The sequence below is a fragment of the Microchirus variegatus genome (genome assembly GCF_963457635.1).
Source record: "Microchirus variegatus genome assembly, chromosome: 19".
Taxonomy (NCBI): domain Eukaryota; kingdom Metazoa; phylum Chordata; class Actinopteri; order Pleuronectiformes; family Soleidae; genus Microchirus; species Microchirus variegatus.
In genome coordinates, this window is record NC_139820.1 from 2,971,306 (window position 1) to 2,989,585 (window position 18,280).

General features: G+C 40.0%; 2 protein-coding genes across 2 annotated transcripts in view; both read right to left on the reverse strand.

Moving 5' to 3' along the window:
* Positions 1–577: 577 nt before the first annotated feature.
* The window catches only part of LOC310940611 (extracellular serine/threonine protein kinase FAM20C-like), a gene marked incomplete at its 3' end in the record, with an annotated part of 42,357 nt that continues 24,654 nt past the window's right edge, over positions 578–18,280 (reverse strand). Inside the window, exons 9-11 of the mRNA XM_083905600.1 lie at positions 1,829–1,910; positions 1,682–1,741; positions 578–818 (exon numbers count right to left, since the gene is read on the reverse strand). Of these exons, the coding sequence (XP_083761726.1) occupies positions 578–818; positions 1,682–1,741; positions 1,829–1,910 (383 nt within the window). The remainder of the gene's footprint in view (positions 819–1,681; positions 1,742–1,828; positions 1,911–18,280) is intronic.
* The window catches only part of dnhd1 (dynein heavy chain domain 1), a gene marked incomplete at both ends in the record, with an annotated part of 29,045 nt that continues 13,816 nt past the window's right edge, over positions 3,052–18,280 (reverse strand). The window contains 19 exon segments of the mRNA XM_083906247.1: positions 3,052–3,141; positions 3,145–3,243; positions 4,927–5,097; positions 6,147–7,163; positions 7,942–8,120; positions 8,910–9,086; positions 9,160–9,252; positions 10,062–10,479; positions 11,419–11,838; positions 12,986–13,177; positions 13,263–13,391; positions 13,602–13,704; positions 14,593–14,782; positions 14,846–14,981; positions 15,676–15,757; positions 15,884–17,168; positions 17,240–17,501; positions 17,589–17,739; positions 18,169–18,262. Of these exon segments, the coding sequence (XP_083762373.1) occupies positions 3,052–3,141; positions 3,145–3,243; positions 4,927–5,097; positions 6,147–7,163; positions 7,942–8,120; positions 8,910–9,086; positions 9,160–9,252; positions 10,062–10,479; positions 11,419–11,838; positions 12,986–13,177; positions 13,263–13,391; positions 13,602–13,704; positions 14,593–14,782; positions 14,846–14,981; positions 15,676–15,757; positions 15,884–17,168; positions 17,240–17,501; positions 17,589–17,739; positions 18,169–18,262 (5,288 nt within the window).

The window sequence follows — 18,280 nt, forward strand, 5'->3', positions numbered from 1 at the left end:
CTGACTATTCTCAGAATTCTGACTTTAAAACTCACAATTCTGACATTATTTTCAGGATTCTGACTTTTTTCTCATAATTTCTGACTTTATTTTCAGAATTCTGAGTTTTTTCTCAGAATTTCTGAATTTAAAACTCCGAATTCTGACTTTGTTCTCAGATTTCTGTCTTTAAACTCAGAATTTCTGACTTTTTTCACAGAATTCTGACTAAACTAAGAATTCTGACTATTCTCAAAATTCTGACTTTAAAACTCAGATTATGACTTTTTTCTCAGAATGTCTGACTTTACCTCAAAATTCTGAGTTTATTCCGAGTCAGAACTCACTTTTGTTTTCCCTGTGTGGCCCTAATCCTCTTCCATAGTAGTAGCTCTGATAAGGTCAGCCATTATTGTGAGAAGTGAATCCCAGGCGTTTGAAACTTGAATCTAACTTATTTTATTTTAAAATGAAATGTCAAAAGCACAACTTTTTCTTTTTGTCATTTGCAAAAGTTGACGCTGCTCGTTAACAGTGGAAATGTCAAAGTGATTAAAGTGAGTCTGTCTGACTCTAATAACAGACACTTCCTGTCTCTTCAGTAGCTCGTGTCTTCAAAGACGACCTCCTCACCTCCGCCCTCGCTGCTCCTCTGACAAACGCTCACCGTCTGCAGCACCGTTTTCAGACGTCGGTCCAGAGCGACGAGGTGGAGCTCGGACAGCAGCGGAGCCTCGAGGTGAAGAGGGTCACGTGACAGAGACGCTCGCATCACGTCACTGAGGCGATGACCAGGAAGAGATAAGAGACGCAGACGCAGCAACGTGGACCGACGGATTCTGGAGGAGAGAGAAGAGTCAGACGATACAGACGCTGACTTTGTTTAAATCAGTCAAAATCAATCATGATTTTAAATGACATTACAATGTTTTATTCATTTCTGCTTGATTTTAAATTCTTTAATGATTTTTAAATAACGATTTCAAATTACATTCCAATGTTTTATTAATGTCTGCTTGATTTTAAATTGTTTGATGATTTTGAAATAATGATTTTAAATTACATTCTAATGTTTTATTCATTTCCACTTGATTTTAAATTATTAAATTCTTTTAAAATAATGATTTTAAATTACATTCCAATGTTTATCTGCTTGATTTTAAATTGTTTAATGATTTTAAAATAACGATTTTAAATTACATTTGAATGTTTTATTAATTTCCACTTGATTTTAAATTATTTAATGATTTTAAAATAATGATTTTAAATTACATTCCAATGTTTTATTGTTTTCTGCTTTATTTTAAATTGTTTAATGATTTTTAAATAATGATTTTAAATTACATTTTAATATTTTATTGATTTCCGCTTGATTTTAAAATGTTTAATGATTTTAAATTACATTCTAATGTTTTATTGATTTCTGCTTGATTTTAAATTGTTTAATGATTTTGAAATAACAATTTTCAATAACATTCAAATGTTTTATTAATTTCGGCTTGATTTTAAATTCTTTAATGAGCTTAAAATAACAATTTTCAATAACATTCAAACGTTTTATTAATTTCGGCTTGATTTTAAATTGTTTAATGTTGTTTAATTATTTACAGTAGCTTTTATTCCGATTCAAGAGAAGAAGGTTATAACTCTATGGGGACAGGGAACTGTTACATTTTATCATAGTTATTTTTAATGTTTGTACCTGCAGCATTGCTTCAGAGGAGCTAAGATAGAAAGCTCATCTTTGGAGTGACGACCAAATCTGCAGCAACAACAAACCCCAAAGTTCAGTCACAGTCGCAGTCATGATACAAAACCAAAGAGAAGAAACACAGGAACACAAACTCACCCTCTCCCATTGTCAAGGTGCAACAAGAAAGTATTATTGCCAAACTTCTCAAACGTCTCATAGTGATGTCTGTCCATGTTACCTATGGAGAGAGAGAGAGAGAGAGAGAGAGAGAGAGAGAGAGAGAGAGAGAGAGAGAGAGAGAGAGAGAGAGAGAGAGAGAGAGAGAGAGAGGGGAAATAGTGTTTTTTGTGGAACTTCCAGCCATAAATATGATATATATATATATAAATATGATATATAAATATATAACAGCCTGAGGTAACATGCAAGATTAAAGGGTGATATTGTAACTTTGATATATTTTTGTTCCTGAAGTTGCAAAAACAGCAAAAACAATGATGCTGTTATCATTTAAAAGTGAGAAACGGACATTATGTGTAAACAATGTAATATATATACATACACATATATATATATTTATATACACATATATATATATATATATATATATGTATATATGTGTATATATATATACACATATATACATACATATACATACATATATGTGTATATATGTGTATATATATATATATATTTATATATACGTATGTATATATATGTACATATATACACATATATATGTACATATACATACATATATATATATACACACATATATATATATATATATATACACAAACATATATACACATATATATATTTACATATATATGTATTACATTGGAGAGCCACTTTTTAAAAATGGCAAACTATCAGGACCCAAAAAAATGAATTATGTAAAGAGGAAATATTGTGCAAATAAACCATTACCTGACTATTACGCTGCCATTTCTGTAAAACTTTATATTTTGAATAGGTAAACCGGAGAGCATGTGAACAGGTATGAAAGAGTCAATATAATTTAATGCGTACAGATCATTATTTAAAGAGGCTACATGTAAAGCATTTATGAGATTAAATCATAACATGACCGCGATATGGCTTTATAGCAAATAGGAAAACACACTTGACCAAATCTTCACTTCCCTTCTCAACAAGGTCTGAACCAGGGGAAAAGAAACTAACATTCAGAGCACTAACATTCTCTGTGATCCATGTTGTCCATGGATATTTAATGCATACAGTGTTTTTACAGTCTGTTATTATCGATTTGTCTCCTCTCATCATATCCCAGTTCTTCTCTCTGAGAACGACTGAGTCTTAATCTCCTCAGACTACACAACACAGGACATTGTTCGTTTGTCCATTAAATATGAGCTTTAACAGGAGAAGTTTGCGTCTCTGTGTTGCACCGTGACGCAGACAGGGGGCAGTGTGCACGGCTGAAGTGAGACGGTGTCCTGCAGGGCTCAGAGCTGAGCGTCCCATGATGCACCTCTGAGCTGCAGCCCACACAGATACACCGCGTCCAGGCGAGGTGACGAGGCCGGACGTGTGCGATCACTCAGAACCTGCAGGGAGAACAAAACTTTATTTACAACACGTTTCATAGACACTGGAAAAGTGCTTCCATTCAAGACTTTATTCTCGAAAGATTACGACTTTATTCTCGAAATATTACGACTTTATACTCTAAAGATTACAACTTTTTGCTCAAAAGATAACGACTTTAATCTCATATTACGACTTTATTCTTGAAAGATTACGACTTTATTCTTGAAAGGTTAAGACTTTATTCTTGAAAGATTCCGACTTTATTCTTGAAAGATTCCGACTTTATTCTTGAAAGATTCCGACTTTATTCTTGAAAGATTCCGACTTTATTCTTGAAAGATTCCGACTTTATTCTTGAAAGATTCCTACTTTATTCTTGAAAGATTCCGACTTTATTCTTGAGAGATTACGGCTTTATTCTTTAAAGATTCCGACTTTAATACCACAATATTACGACTTTTATCTCACAATATTACGACTTTATTCTCATAATATTATGACAATTCTCTAAAGGTTACTTTATTGTATTTGTAATTGTAATCTGTAAAATAACTTTTAGGGCTGTCAAAAGATTACAATTTCTAATCAGATTAATCACAGGGTAGCTGTGATTAATCAGATTAATCACAGTTCGTTAATACGCCAGAAAAATTCTAATTTTCTCTTTATATTGTTATATAGTGAACGGAAAGATAAATAAAGTATGTGAAAATATAAATTTAAAGAACAATAAAAAACTGTAAATAACTTAAAAAAAGTAATAAACATTACATTGTAAAGAACCCACATTATAAGAGAATATAAATATATAGAAAAATAAAATACTGTAAATTAAATAACTCACATTAGCTCGTCCTTCAGATCGGCGGCAGAGTCACAGACCAGCGTCAGAGCACACGCTCGCACTGTCGCTGGTTTAATTATAATAAAAACATTTATTATGTCATTTAAATCTGAAAATGAATGAATAGAACAGCAAATAACATGAAAAACAAAAACGATTTGACTGATATTACATAGTTTGTTCAAATTTAAACACACCGAGACACATTTTTGTGTGTTTTGGCTTTTCATTTCTAGAATATCTTATCCCTTTTTCGTGATTTTTTGTCTATTGTAAACAACATTAATGAAAATACTCGCATTAAGACACCTAGAGGTTCAATTTAGAGGTTAAAAACTGTAAAAATTCATTAATGTTTGATGTGTGTGATGAGGATTTATACAATTTGTGTGTGTTTTATGAAATATGAAAAATAAAATGCATATAAACAAACGTTAGCGCTAATTTTTCCACATATACCATGAAGTATATTGACAAAAATTGATTTATTGTGTTTTCGCATCATGACAAAAACCTTATTTAAGGCGATTTAACGGTGATTTAACATTATTTCTCGAGCACATTTTTGTCCTCCAGGTGTGCGAACGCAACTTTTTTGAAGGCGCATTCAAACCTGGTGAAATTAAATGAATATAAATAGCAAATAACAAGAAAAAAAACCAACATGATTTGACTGATATTCTACAAAAAAACACTTACCTGGTACGTGGTGAATTTCATGCTCTCGCGTTATGAACCACAACCGAAAACATGGGTGAACGCGACGCGGCTCTTCTGTTTATGGCGGACGCGTAAACACAGAGTAAATAAACACCCACGTACACGTGATAACATACATATACTTACTGGAGTATACTTCACCTTTTGAAGGAGCGATGAAGCGACTGAGCTGAGCCACGACTTTGTCGTCCCACTGTTCGACCGCATGACCGTGAAAGACCAACCAGTGACCGTCGCTGACCGCCTGCTCCAGCGCTGAGGGGAGGATTTCTCCGTCACGCAGAGCTCCGAAAGACACAAACTTGACCTGAAAATAAGAAAAATATCACTACCGTTCAAAAGTTTGGGCATCACCTATACAGTTTTTGTTGCGTTTTCCATTAAAAGTCAGGCTTTTATTCATCAAAAGAGTTGCAAAATGAATAGAAAATATAGTCAAGACATTAGCTCCGTTAGCAGCGTTAGCTCCTTTAGCGCTACAAATAACCAGCGTACCTGTGTACTGCGTATGTGCGCCTCTGTTTTTAAAGCTTAGCGTTACTTTAGAGACTCATTTTAACAATCTGGAGTCACGTAAGCGCGTCTTTTTCTGGTCAGTCGTCACGGAATCGCGTCATGCGCTAACGTTGACGCCGTCAATGGCGCATTATGTAATAAATCTAAAGCAACTGGCCATAAAATCCTCCTAATATGTCACAGAGACTCAGGAATAATGTTCATATAACAAACTGAACTCTGAACAGTAGTACAGCCAAAATATTTGCATAAAAAAAAATATTTTGCAGACTGCAAATCATGTTTTGGCATGTGGCGCCACCTACCGCCGTCTACCAATCATTGCAGTCAGTAGAGTCTCAGCTGCCGAGCAACCGCGGGTTGCCAGTTACGTCAGAAAACCGCACCTAAAAGACCTCTGTATTTTGAATTTGAATGTAGTAACCGTTTTTGGCCACATTCTTACATATGGCGCCTTTAACACCGCTAACCGCCGATGACGCGATAAGCGTGCCCGGCACTGGAAATAATGATTTTTATTCAAAATAATCATTTTACCCTTTCGTCAAAGAACCAGCAAAGCTGTTTTCAGCTTGTGCTAGCATCATCGCACAAGGGTTTTCTAATCATCCAATAGCCTTCTAACGCCATTAGCAAACACAATGTAGCATTAGCATATGGAAATGGGCCTCTATACACCTATGTACACATTCCATTAAAAACCAGACGTTTGCAGCTAGAATAGTCGTTTACCACATTAACAATGTATAGAGTGTATTTATGATTCATTTCATGTTAGATTAATTGAAAAAAAAGTGCTTTTCCTTCAAGAATAAGGACATTTCTTGAACATTATTATACCTGCTGCTTCCGTCCATGTCCTGCTCCACAGTCTGCCAGTGTGTTAATGAGCTGAAGAGGCTCCACCCTCCCGGACTGATCTCCTCCAGGACCAATAAGGACGACGGGCCCCTCGTGTTTGGCGACGAATCGAGACAGAGCCTCTGGATTCCCGGCGTGAGGAGCCTCGGACGCCGCCGCCGCCGCCGCCGGGATCGGGCAGACGAGGCAGGAAGCGATGGCGTCGGCGACTTCCTCCAGACCGTGCGGGTGCAGCGTTTTCCACAGGAGCGCTCGCTGCAGCAGGGACAGGTGGGAGTGCGAGGGCGGGGGAACGGAGCCCGCGACGGCGGAGGACGGCACGCGCAGGTACTCCTGCCACCGATCCGGGCAGGTGGAAAGAGAGGAAATCAGCCCTCGGAAGGCCGGGATGTTCTCCAAGCAGAGGAGATCCGCGTGGATGTGTCGTGGGATCCAGTCGGGCAGAGAAGCAGTGGACTGTTCCGCTCTCAACACGGACCGGTCCGTGTCTCGAAAGCCCCCGACGAAGGCCGCTCTTTCCCCCTCGGAGCAGAGCCGGTCGTGACGGAGCACGGCGACAAACGCCAGCAGCTTCAGCGCGACGAAGTGGCTCTGGAAGAGACGAGGCCTGTACTGTTCGAGCAGTCTGGACACCATCTGGTTCGTGACCTCCGGTACGATCCCCGCCGCGACCTTTCCGGCGATATACGACACCAAGGGCCTTCCCCTCACGACGAACGCGCCTCGCAGCGCTGCGACGAAGCCGCTCAAAGAGAAGCGGTACGCGGGGGAAAGGCGGGACGCCTCGCGGAGAGCGCGGTGCAGCGCAGCGGCCAGCGCCGCCGACCGACGGAGGTCGGCCGCGACAGCGTCGTGGTATTCCAGCTCCTCGCTCAGCTGCTGGATCTCGATCCGCAGCTTCGTCGTCGACTCTTGAAAGACGATCACGCGTGAGCGGAAATCGCTCCGCAGGTGAGGCGAGGCGTTCGAGCGCAGGACGAAGTCCATCAGAGCGTCCTGAGACGAGAGTGTGCACAGTGGACAGATTATAACACAACTGCTTTACTAAAAATTTTAGTATGACATTAAAAAATAGACAGAATTCTAAAATTAAAGAAAAAGTCAATATTCTGAGATTGAAGTCATAATTCAGAGAAAAAGTCAACATTCTGAGATTAAAGAAAAAGTCAAAATTCTGAGAAAAGGTCCGAATTCTGATAAAAGAAAAAGTCAAAATTCTGAGATTAAAGTCATAATTCTGAGATTAAAGTCATAATTCTGAGAAAAAGTCTGAAATCTGAGTTTAAAGAAAAAGTAAAAATTCTGAGATTAAAGTCATAAAGATGAGATTAAAGTAATAAATCTGAGATTAAAGAAAAAAATCAGAATTCTGAGATTAAAGAAAAAGTCTGAATTCTGAGATTTAAATCCGAATTCTGGGGGAAAAAAGTCAGAATTCTGAGAAAATGTAAAAATTCTGAGATTAAAGAAAAAGTAAAAAATCTGAGATTAAAGAAAAAGTAAAAATCTCTGAGATTAAAGAAAGTCATAAAACTGAGATTAAAGTCATAATTCTGAGATTAAAGAAAAAATCTGAATTCTGATATTAAAGAAAAAGTCTGAATTCTGAGATTTAAATCCAAATTCTGTCAAAATTTTGTGGGAAAAAAGTCAGAATTCGGAGATTAAAGTCAGAATTGGGAAGAAGAAGAAAAACAGCAGCTGACTTTACTTCTGTATGTGTTGAGCTGGTGGATGTTGTGGTAAATGTTAAACAGTCAGTTTGTGTCGTTACCTTCTCTGTGTCCAGCGCCTCCTGCAGCACATGTTTGTCTCTCTGCAGTCGTCTGTGTTTCATCATCAGATCTTTACTCTCAGACTGAAGCAGCTGCGTCAGCATCAGCTCCTGAACGTCTTCTGAGCTCGGAGAGACGTCGACCACGAGCACACGAGCCGAGACGGACGGATGGATTACTGAGGAAGTGAGAAGAGCTTTAGATTAGAGAAATAATCTCTGCTTTTGCATAAAGAGCTCATGCTTCAAATTCATTATTATTCTTTAGTTAACTTTCCAGACTGTTTGTGCTCACAGTTATTCACAAGAGATGTGTCCTGTCTGACTGATCTGTGTCTTAGTTTATCTCTGTGTTATTTTTAGACAGTATTCTGAGATTGGAGTCATAATTCTGAGATTAAAGTCATAATTCTGAGATTAAATTCAGAATTCTGGGATTAAAGTCATAATTCTGAGAAAAAAGTTGTTCTCAGGAGAAAAGTCATAATTCTGAGATTAAAGTCATAATTCTGAGATTAAAGTCATAACTCTGAGAAAACAAGTAATAATTCGATATTTAAATCATAATTTGAGATTAAAGTCAAAATTCTGAGATTAAATTGAGAATTCTGAGATTAAAGTCAGAATTCTGAGATTAAATTGAGAATTCTGAGATGAAATTGAGAATTCTGAGATGAAATTGAGAATTCTGAGATTAAAGTCATAATTCTGAGATTAAAGTCATAATTCTTAGGGAAAAAAAGTCATAATTCTGAGATTAAAGTCATTATTCTGAGATTAACTTCAGATTTATGAGATTCAATTCAGAATTCTGGGATTAAAGTCATAATTCGCAGAAAAAAAGTCATAATTCTGAGAAAAAAAAGTCATAATTCTGAGATTAAATTCAGAATTCTGAGATTAAAGTCATAATTCTGAAGAGAAAATTCATAATTCTGATGTAAAAACATTTAAAGTTCAAATCTGACCACTGCTCAGCACTGGGACAGGAACATCAGTGCTCAGTAAGAGCCTGAAGTCAGGGTGGCTTGGCTGAATGTGCTGCGTTAACCCCTGAAGGCCACAGCCAGCAGGGGGCGCCAATGTGTCCAGAAACTGAGAGCAGGTGAGAGCCTGTTCCACGTGAGTGACCCGGACTCTGACTCCTGCAAAACAAAGAAAGATTTAAGTGTGAAAACAGACGCTGAACGAGATTATTTTTTTATTATTATTCTTCACCTTTTTGAGCTGCCTCGTGAAGCTTATCCATCAGATCTGGATCGTCGGCACGAACCGTCATCCCATAATCTGCACCAATCTCAACGCTGTCACCTGCAGAGCACAATTCAGAATTAAGAGATTTAAGATTAAGATTTACAGACCAGAAGGACCACTGTGCGAAATACAGGGGGGTCTGTGGGGGTTAGACCCCCCTGATTAACACTCTAGACCCCCTGAAAGCCTCATATGCAAAATTTGCGGGGGGTCTAAACTAGGGCTCTGACGATTAATTGAATTTTATTCATGATTTTAAAAAAAAAATCCTTTTTTTTCATATATTTTGGAAAGTTGAGATCTCGAGTTTCCAAAAAATTATGACTTTTTTTTTTCATATTTTTGGGGGAAAGTCGAGATGTTGAGTTTCCAAAAAATTATGATTTTTTTTTCCCAAATTTTTTTTTTCATATTTTTTGGGGAAAGTCGAGATGTCGAGTTTCCAAAAAGTTATGATTTTTTTTTTTCAAAATTTTTTTTTTTTCATATTTTTGGGGGAAAGTCGAGATGTCGAGTTTCCAAAAAGTTATGATTTTTTTTTTTCAAATTTTTTTTTTTTTCATATTTTTGGGGGAAAGTCGAGATGTCGAGTTTCCAAAAAATTGTGAATTTCTTCAATTTTTTTTAATCATTTTTTGAAAATTCAAGTTTTCGAAAAAAAAAATGTGTCTATTTTTTTTCTCATGTCACTTCGGGGGCTCTGTAATTTCTGGCTGTTCTTTTAAATTATAATTAAAGTTGAGTTTTGGTGGTTCAATAAATACTAAGTATAACTACTATAACTACTATAAGTTTAGAATTAAATGAATAATTGATTGATTGATTGATATTGTTAATGTGTATTTCGCACACTGAGAAGGACGTACCTGTGCTGAGTCGGCTCTGGGACCTGATATCTCGATGCTGCCGCGTGTCGGCCAGCAGAGGCCAGCGCTGAGCTGGCAGATTCCTGTAGCTCCACAGCAGCAGATCCACCACCAGTTTGACGGACAGTGAGCTATGGAGCTGCCACTCTTTCAAACCCAACACCGGACCCAGACGCAGCCTCTCAGACACGGGGACGGGGAAACCCAGAGGCAGGAGAGGATCTGCAGAGCGTGGCTGAGTAAACAGAGACATTCTGGAATCCTCTGGGTTCAAGTCGATGCTTCCTGTTTGACACAGATTTGTCCATTTGCTCAGCAGCTCTGTGCGAATGTGATGTTCAAAAGGCCCTAAATAGGCAATGACTGCAGCCAGGATTAGAGCGTCTCCTGCTGAGGTTTGGCTGTGAGTCTCTGCCTCCTGAAGGGATGATAGAATATAGAATATTAGAATAATAACATATAACGATTATTCATTGATTTCTAAATTAATCGTCAACTGTTTTGATATTAGATCGGTTTTAAAACATGATTTCTGGTAGTTTCAGCTTCTTCAATGTGAATATTTTCAGGTTTCTTTGCCCCATACGACAAATAAATAATCTAGACTAGAGCTGAAACAATGACTAAATTAATTATTATTATTATTATTATTATTAATTATGACTTTAATTTCAGAATGATGTCTTTAATCTCAGAATAATGACTTAAATCTCAGAATTATTACGTTTTTCCTCTGAATAATGACTTCAATCTCAGATTATTTTCCTCAGAATTATAACTTTAATCTCATATTTTCTCAGAATTCTGACTTTAATCTCAGATTTTTTTCGCAGAATTCTGACGTTTTCCCTCAGAATAATGACTTTTATCTCAGATTTTTTTCGTCAGAATTATGACTTTAATCTCAGAATTATGACGTTTTTCCTCTGAATAATGACTTTAATCTCAGATTTTTTTCTCAGAATTATGACTTTAATCTCAGAATTATGACTTTAATCTCAAAAATATGACTATAATCTCAGAATTATGACGTTTTTCCTCTAAATAATGACTTTAATCTCAGATTTTTTTTCTCAGAATTATGACTTTTATCTCAGTAATATGATTTTAATCTCAGAATTATGACCTTTTTTTTCCTCAGAATTATAACTAATCTAATTTTTTTTCTCATAAATCTGACTTTAATCTCAGAAATATGACTTTATTCTCAGGACTATGACCTTTTTTTCTCATATTTCTCACATTTTTCAGCATTTTATGGACCAATCGATTACTCGATTATGAAAATAACCGTGAGTTGCAGCTCTAATTATGATAAAATTCTATATCTATATCTATACACTGGAGTGTGTGCTACCTGAGCAGCAGCCTTCCAGTCTCTGACGTTAGCCGCTAACTGCTCTACATTAGCAGCCGCTTCTCTCTCCGCGTCCTCGGCCTCGCTCAGCTCCAGCCGTCGCTCGTCTAAATCCTCTCGTGCAAACCCAAGACGGCGCTCAAACTCGTCCAGGCGACGCCGCGCGTCCTCCTCGCGCCGCTTGGCCGAGTAGAGCCGACCGCGCGCCTCCCGGTCCAGGCCCTCCAGCCGGTGCTTGACCAACAGTCGGCGTTGCGCGCGGCAGCACTCGTACACCGTCCGCGCCCAGCGACACAGCGACTCGCAGGCCTTGCTAGCGTCTCGCGCGCACTCGGGCGCAAAGTGGGGAGCGTGCACGACCGCGGCGAGCTGCTCGAGCTGCTCGTCGGTCAGCGTGAAGCGGTCGAAGAATTCCAGTTCCTGTTAAAAAAAAGAGTAAAAAGTAAGCAGAGCTAGCATGCATGCTAACGGTGTAATTTTTTTTTACAGGATTTTCACTCCTTTCCTGATTTTACTTGGTGTTAATTTCCTCGTAAAGTGAGACGACTGAAAACATTCAAATCCTAAAGTTCATAAAGGGCAAAGGTTACATACTGCAGCTTTAACTTCTTTAGCCCTTTAAACCTCTTTAAAAATGCGCTTATTAGTCATTATTTTGCTTATTTTAACCAAAATATGTCCCATTTTTCCAGAAAAACTTCCAATATCTGGCAGTTATTCACAATTCACTGCATGTTAAAGTAGCTTTTTAACTATTTAAAACAAGGTTTATTTAGAAAAACACTGCAGTTGTTTGTTACAAACATGTTACATTTGAAACTTGAACAGTACAAAACATATAAAATAATGTTTCAAACTAGTGCTGGGCACGTTAACGCGATAACAACGGTTAACTGCGACAACGCTAACGCACGTTGACGAAAAAGACGCGCGAGTCTCTAAAGTAACGCTAAACTTTAAAAACAGAGGCGCACATACGCAGTACACAGGCACGCTAGTTATTTGTTAGCGCTGCACTTTTCCTTTAATAAACAGAACGCTCCAGTTCCACTGTAGGCGGCGCTAAACGACGCAAAACGAGCTAATGCAGCTAACACGGCTAACTGGCGTACAGTGTCGCGGCGCGTAAACATGACGTCACGCGCGTCTTTTTTCTGGTCAGTAGTCATGGAAACACGTTGTGCGTTAAGCTAGCACTAGGTTAACAGCGCTAGCGAAATTACCGTAATAGCCACACAGTTGAGCTTCTCCGCTTTCAGAAAACGTTGGAATTTTAGCACCGATAAAAGCACAAACTGTTGCGTAACTATGGCAACGTAAAGTGCACCTGTGTTAATAAATTAATAAATTAATAAATTAATAAATTTAATTGTCTTTGAATTGGTCTTTTTGACCTTTTTCTTATATACGCAAATTTTAACATTTTCCGAACTCGTATATAGCTGTCGTCTCCTAAATCTGATAAATAATCAGGATTTAATCGTTTTGATTTCAGAAAGACCACAGGAGCAAACCTTAAAAAAACAGTATGAAATACATATTTTAAACTAGTTTTTTCCCCCCTTACTTGGAAAAAGTTGGACTGTCCCAGCAGCTGTTTGGCGCTCTCCCAGCCCGGCGGACGACCGAAGAGCAGACAGACGGCGTCCATGACCGTCACCACGGCGTCGGGCGGATCTCTGTAGCGCCGCACCTCCTCCAAATCTGACGGATTCAGACACTTCAGAACGCTGAGGCCGCACAGGAACGCGGGCCTCACCTTTGAGGGTTAAACAGATTGATTAAACTCATATTCTGTTCCGCAGGATGTGACCTTCGAACAAGTACGACGATCGTACGCCGACCTGTTCCTGAACGCGACCGATCTGCTCCTCCAGGTCGTACGAGCTCTTCTCCTCCCTCAGACGGTTCTGCCGCGCTTCCTCCAGTTTGACTTTCTGCTCGTCTAACGCTCCGAGAAGAACGTTCTCAAGCTGAAGGATGAATAAACTGAGGGTGAACCTTTATTATACTCCACTCACTTCACTGTTAATCATGTTAAATACATAAATAAACAACAGCCCGCGGAGTGAAAATACTGCGTACAAGGTGGTTTAAATCACTAAAAAATTGCAGCAGGCGATAACGCGACACAGAATATTAATCTCAGTCGTCAATCGTAATAATCTCTCTGTTAAAATTACCTTCTGTTTCTCGGCAAACTCCTCCTTCAGTCGTTCTACGCGTCGCCGACTGTGAAGAGCGGCGTCGTTCAGAACATCCGACGCGGACAAAACAGAGGAAATCCTGGAAAACAGATACTGATTTTTTATTTTTTTTGTATTAAATGGTGGTAAATTTATCTAATCTATATGATCTACACTAAGAAATAAGGGTTCCAAAAGGGTTCCTCTACAAGGGCTGAGGTTCTACCTGGAACCATTTGCTTCTGAAAAACCCTTTCCCGAAGAAAAGGGTTTTTCAAGGGTTCTTGGTAACACTAATGGTTCCAATGGTTTTGATCCAGAGAACCCTTTAAAACCAATTTCCTGAATAAAGGGTTTTAGAAGGGTTCTTGGTGGAACTCTCCAAAAGGGTCCCAGTTAGAACCCTAATTATACCCATTTTTCCAGATTAATTATGCAATCTGTGGCAGTTATTGACAATTTGCTGCACGTTAAAGTCGTGTTTGAACAATTTAAAGTGAAGAAAAACAACTGTGACGTGTTCATTTTGATTTTTGAACAGTATAAAACACATTTAAAATAACATTTTCTGATATCTTTTGTCCAAAAACAGGGCAGAAATGGAAAATATGTACATGTCACGTTGGCTTAAACGCACAACTTCTACAGCTTTAAGAAACTGTTTGGGATTAGGATTTTTCCAATTGCACAAACCGTCTCGTAATTGAATTGTTAGTAAATGAATCGTCTACTAATTCGCTCTTTCCCGCCTCTTGAATGTGAATCCTTTCTGTGTTTATTAGCTCCATAGACAGTAGAGCTGCAACTAACGATGATTTTCATAATCGATTAATCCGTCGATTATTTTCTCGACTAATGGTTTGGTCCATAAAATGTCAGAAAACGTTAAAAAACGTTGAACATTGTTTGTCAAACCAGGAAATGTTCATTTAAGAAGCTAAAACGAGCAGAAATCTTGTTTTAATCATGAAAAAAAGTGACTAATTACCTGTTGGTTCTGTCCTGACAGGTCGTGTGCAGGTGTTTGCAGAGGAAGTCAAAGTGTGCGATGAACTCAGTGTACGTTTGAGGGCTAAAACTCTGCCGGGCGTCGAGAAGGACGGACGCGTACCGTCGTGCAGACTGGTGGATTCCTGCCATCGCCGCACACAGAGCGGCCACTGAGGTTTCTGCCTTCACTGTTGATTAAAAACAAAAGGGGTAAACAGATGTGGAGCAACAACAACAACAACAAAGTCTACGTTTGAGAAATGACTCGCCTGTTAAGTGGCGACTGGTTTTCAGGCACTGAGCAGCGACTTCGGTCAAAGATGGACCGGACCACGGCCTGTAAACCTCGACACAGCAGCACAGTCTCAGCGCCTTCGTCATTTGTCTCTGGGTCACGAAATGGAAAAAAACATTGTTCATTTATGTCGGTTATTGAAGACAACATCTTCAACATGGGCTTGAATTAAAAAGGTGGAAGTGGTTTTTTCCAAAAAAAAATTTCATATATTTTGGAAACTCGAGAAAAAAATCTGAAAATGATGAAATGTTTTTTTTTTCAATTTTCTTTTTTTCAAAAATGTTTTGTTTTTCAAATTTATTATTTTTTTTCAAAAAAAGAATTTTCTTTAAAAATATGTTTTTTTCATATCTTTTTTGGAAAGTCGAGATCTCGAGTTTCCAAAAAATTATGATTTTTTTTTTTCATATTTTTTTGGGAAAGTTGAGATCTCGACTTTCCAAAAAATGATGGAAAAAATGATTTTTTTCATGAAAAAATATTTTTTAGAAGTTAATTATTTTTTGGAAACTCGAGATCTGGAGTTTCCAAAATACATACAAACGTCACGCTTGCTGCAGCTGCGCATAACACGGGTGCAATGTTTTCATGATCGTGAGAAGCCAAAATCAAAATCATGAATAAAATTCAATTAATTGTCCAGCCCTAGTTTAGACCCCCCTCAAATTTTTCTTTTGAGGCTTTCAGGGCGTCTCCAGTGTTAATCAGGGTTGTCTAACCCTTAGACAACCCCCACAGGGGGTTAGACAACCTAAGGGGGACACATTTCGCACAGTGACTTACATTCATGACTTCAGCTGTTTCTGAGGTGGTCGAGGACATCAGTAGAAACACGTGGACATTTCTGTGGACTCGGCTCAAGTACCTTTAATAAAAAGAAACATAGATTGAACCTCCACGCATATTTTAACAGCCATATCGCGAGTAAATAAAGCATTCTTTTTGGCCTCAGGGTTCTTCTCGGTCAAGTTCAGACTGCGTCATTTCTTACTTATCAAGCATCCAGTTGTCCATTTGGTATTTTCTGGACGTCTCCGCCGCCGTCGCCCTGGAAACGCGGTCCTTGAGCTCCTCATCGGCGCGCGGCGCCGGGTAGGTCCCGTGGGCCATGGCCACCAGCACTTCCTCTCTGACGGCCTCGCCGACGTCCTCGTGGACCAGCACGACGACGTTAGCGCCCTCCGCTCTCGTGCGATTGCCGGCCTCTTTGAGGATTCCGCGCGCGCTGTTCTCGTTGCCGGCGTGCACCTCCAGCAGCTCGTAGCCTGAAAGGCGGGCGGCTAAACGCACGGTGGTTTTGCGGCCGGTGAATCTCTCGGAGCTAAGTAGCGCGCCGTGACCTCCTGGTACGAGCAGAGCCCTGAGTACGTGAAAGAGCTGAGTGACTCTTTCTCTGTGCACGAACAATCTGGACGTGATTTTGTTGATGTCCTCGTTTCTGAGAAGAAGAGGCAGTTTTTGCAGGACGGCATCGAGGTCTTGCTCCTTGTAAGAAGAGCTAAAGTTGACGTTGGGTCGCTGATCTTTTGCCAACTCGGGTCCGTAGACATGCGAGCTCATCATATACTGAAGTAAACTGTGAGTTTTTAGGCTTTCTTCTTCTGCAGAATGGGCTTTAGACAAGGATGCCTCGATGTCAGGGTGAGGCTCGCCGACCGATTTGAATCCAAAGTTTGTTGTCGCAACCCTGGCTACGAGTGACACGAGATCTGCGCGTTCGTCCTCCGAGCACAGCCTGTCACCAAAGGTACGCATGCACTCGTGCGTCCAGAGACGCGCTACGTTAAGACCTTGAGGAAGCCCGCAGTCCTCTGTTTCCAGCGTCCCTGCGGTTTGAACGCTAGGCTTCCACAAGCACATGCCCTGCAGCACCTTCTGCACGTCGTGCTGCGAGAACACGAAGCACGGCGTCTGCGGCGTAGGTCGGAACCGCTCGCGTACGTCGCGATACAAAGCTCTCGTCGCGGCTGCGATACGGCGAGCCGCGTCCTCGCGTCCGCTCTGGCGAAGCGGCGTCCGCTTGAGCCAGACGCGCACTCCCGAAGAGAAAATAACGTCCGCGGATCGGAGCGGCAGCACAAAGGTGGAGAAGAGGCGTAAAAGTCGCGTCGACGTGGCGTCGCTGCGGCGGCGACGATCGACGCAACAGGTAGCCATGTATTTGACGCGTCCCGAATTCAGCGACGCCAAGTGGTCGCCGTCAAATGTTAGCATCGCTCCCGTTGAGATGCTCTGCCGCAGAGATTCCAAGGCAGACGACGTCTTTCCAAAGGCATCTGTTACAAGCGGGAATAGTGACGTTTGTTAAAGCACGACTCAAAAAATGAAGTGAAATGACGTTACTCACCACAGGGGGCTTCGTGCAAATCATCCACAAACACGAGCAGCCTTGGCCGCTTGGTCGCAGAACCGACAGTGTCGACATTACTCAGTATAGCGCGCAGGTCTCTGGAGCTCAGAAGTGGACTGCCCGGCAGGCTAACATGGGGTTTGTCGAAGCTCAGCAACGAGCGGCACACGGTGGTTTTTCCAGAGCAGGGTTCTCCCGCAAGCAACACCGGCTGGTTGGCCTCCAACATGAGGTTCAGGAGGTAGGTGTAGCTCCCACGCTGTGCATTTTTCAAAAGACACGTCGTTAGTTCGTCAGTCATCACAACGTTTTGTATTTTACAATTAGACGGTGTTGAAAGACAAACCTTGGGAGTGATTGAAAGCGCGCTGCTGGGGAGCATCTTACTGTCGATGCTAAAAAAGTGTTCGAAGACGCTCTCTTCGTCTGGAACCACGATTTTGTAGCGGCAAGAAAAAAGCACTTGGCGGACGAGCGAGTCAAACTGTGGCCAGTGACTGAAGGAAACCAAAAATATGAATGACATTGGTTAGCGATATTCATTGTGAAGGCTTCTGGGATTACGTTTGTATTTGAATACACTACCGTTGAAAAGTTTGAGGTCACCCATACAGTTTTTGTTGTGTTTTCCATCAAAAGAGTTGAAAAATTAATAGAAAATATAGTGAAGACATCGACAAGATTAGAAATAATGATTTTCATTCCAAATAAAACTGTTTTCAGCTGTGCTAACATCATTGCACAAGGGTTTTCTCATCATCCAATAGCCTTCTAGCGCCATTAGCAAACACAATGTACCATTAGAACAGTGGAAATGGGCCTCTATGCACCCAATATACCTTATATTCCATTCCATTCCATTCCATTTTTCTAAGTGACCCCAAACTTTTGAAGGGTAGTGTATAACTGTTGAGTATTTCTCCTACCAAGGATGAAGGTGTCCACCAAATCCCCAAATATAAGCCAACAGAAACATGTTTCTGGTGCGCAGCTTGCTATCTACACCTGGTATTCTAGTATCTGTTGGTAGAGAACATT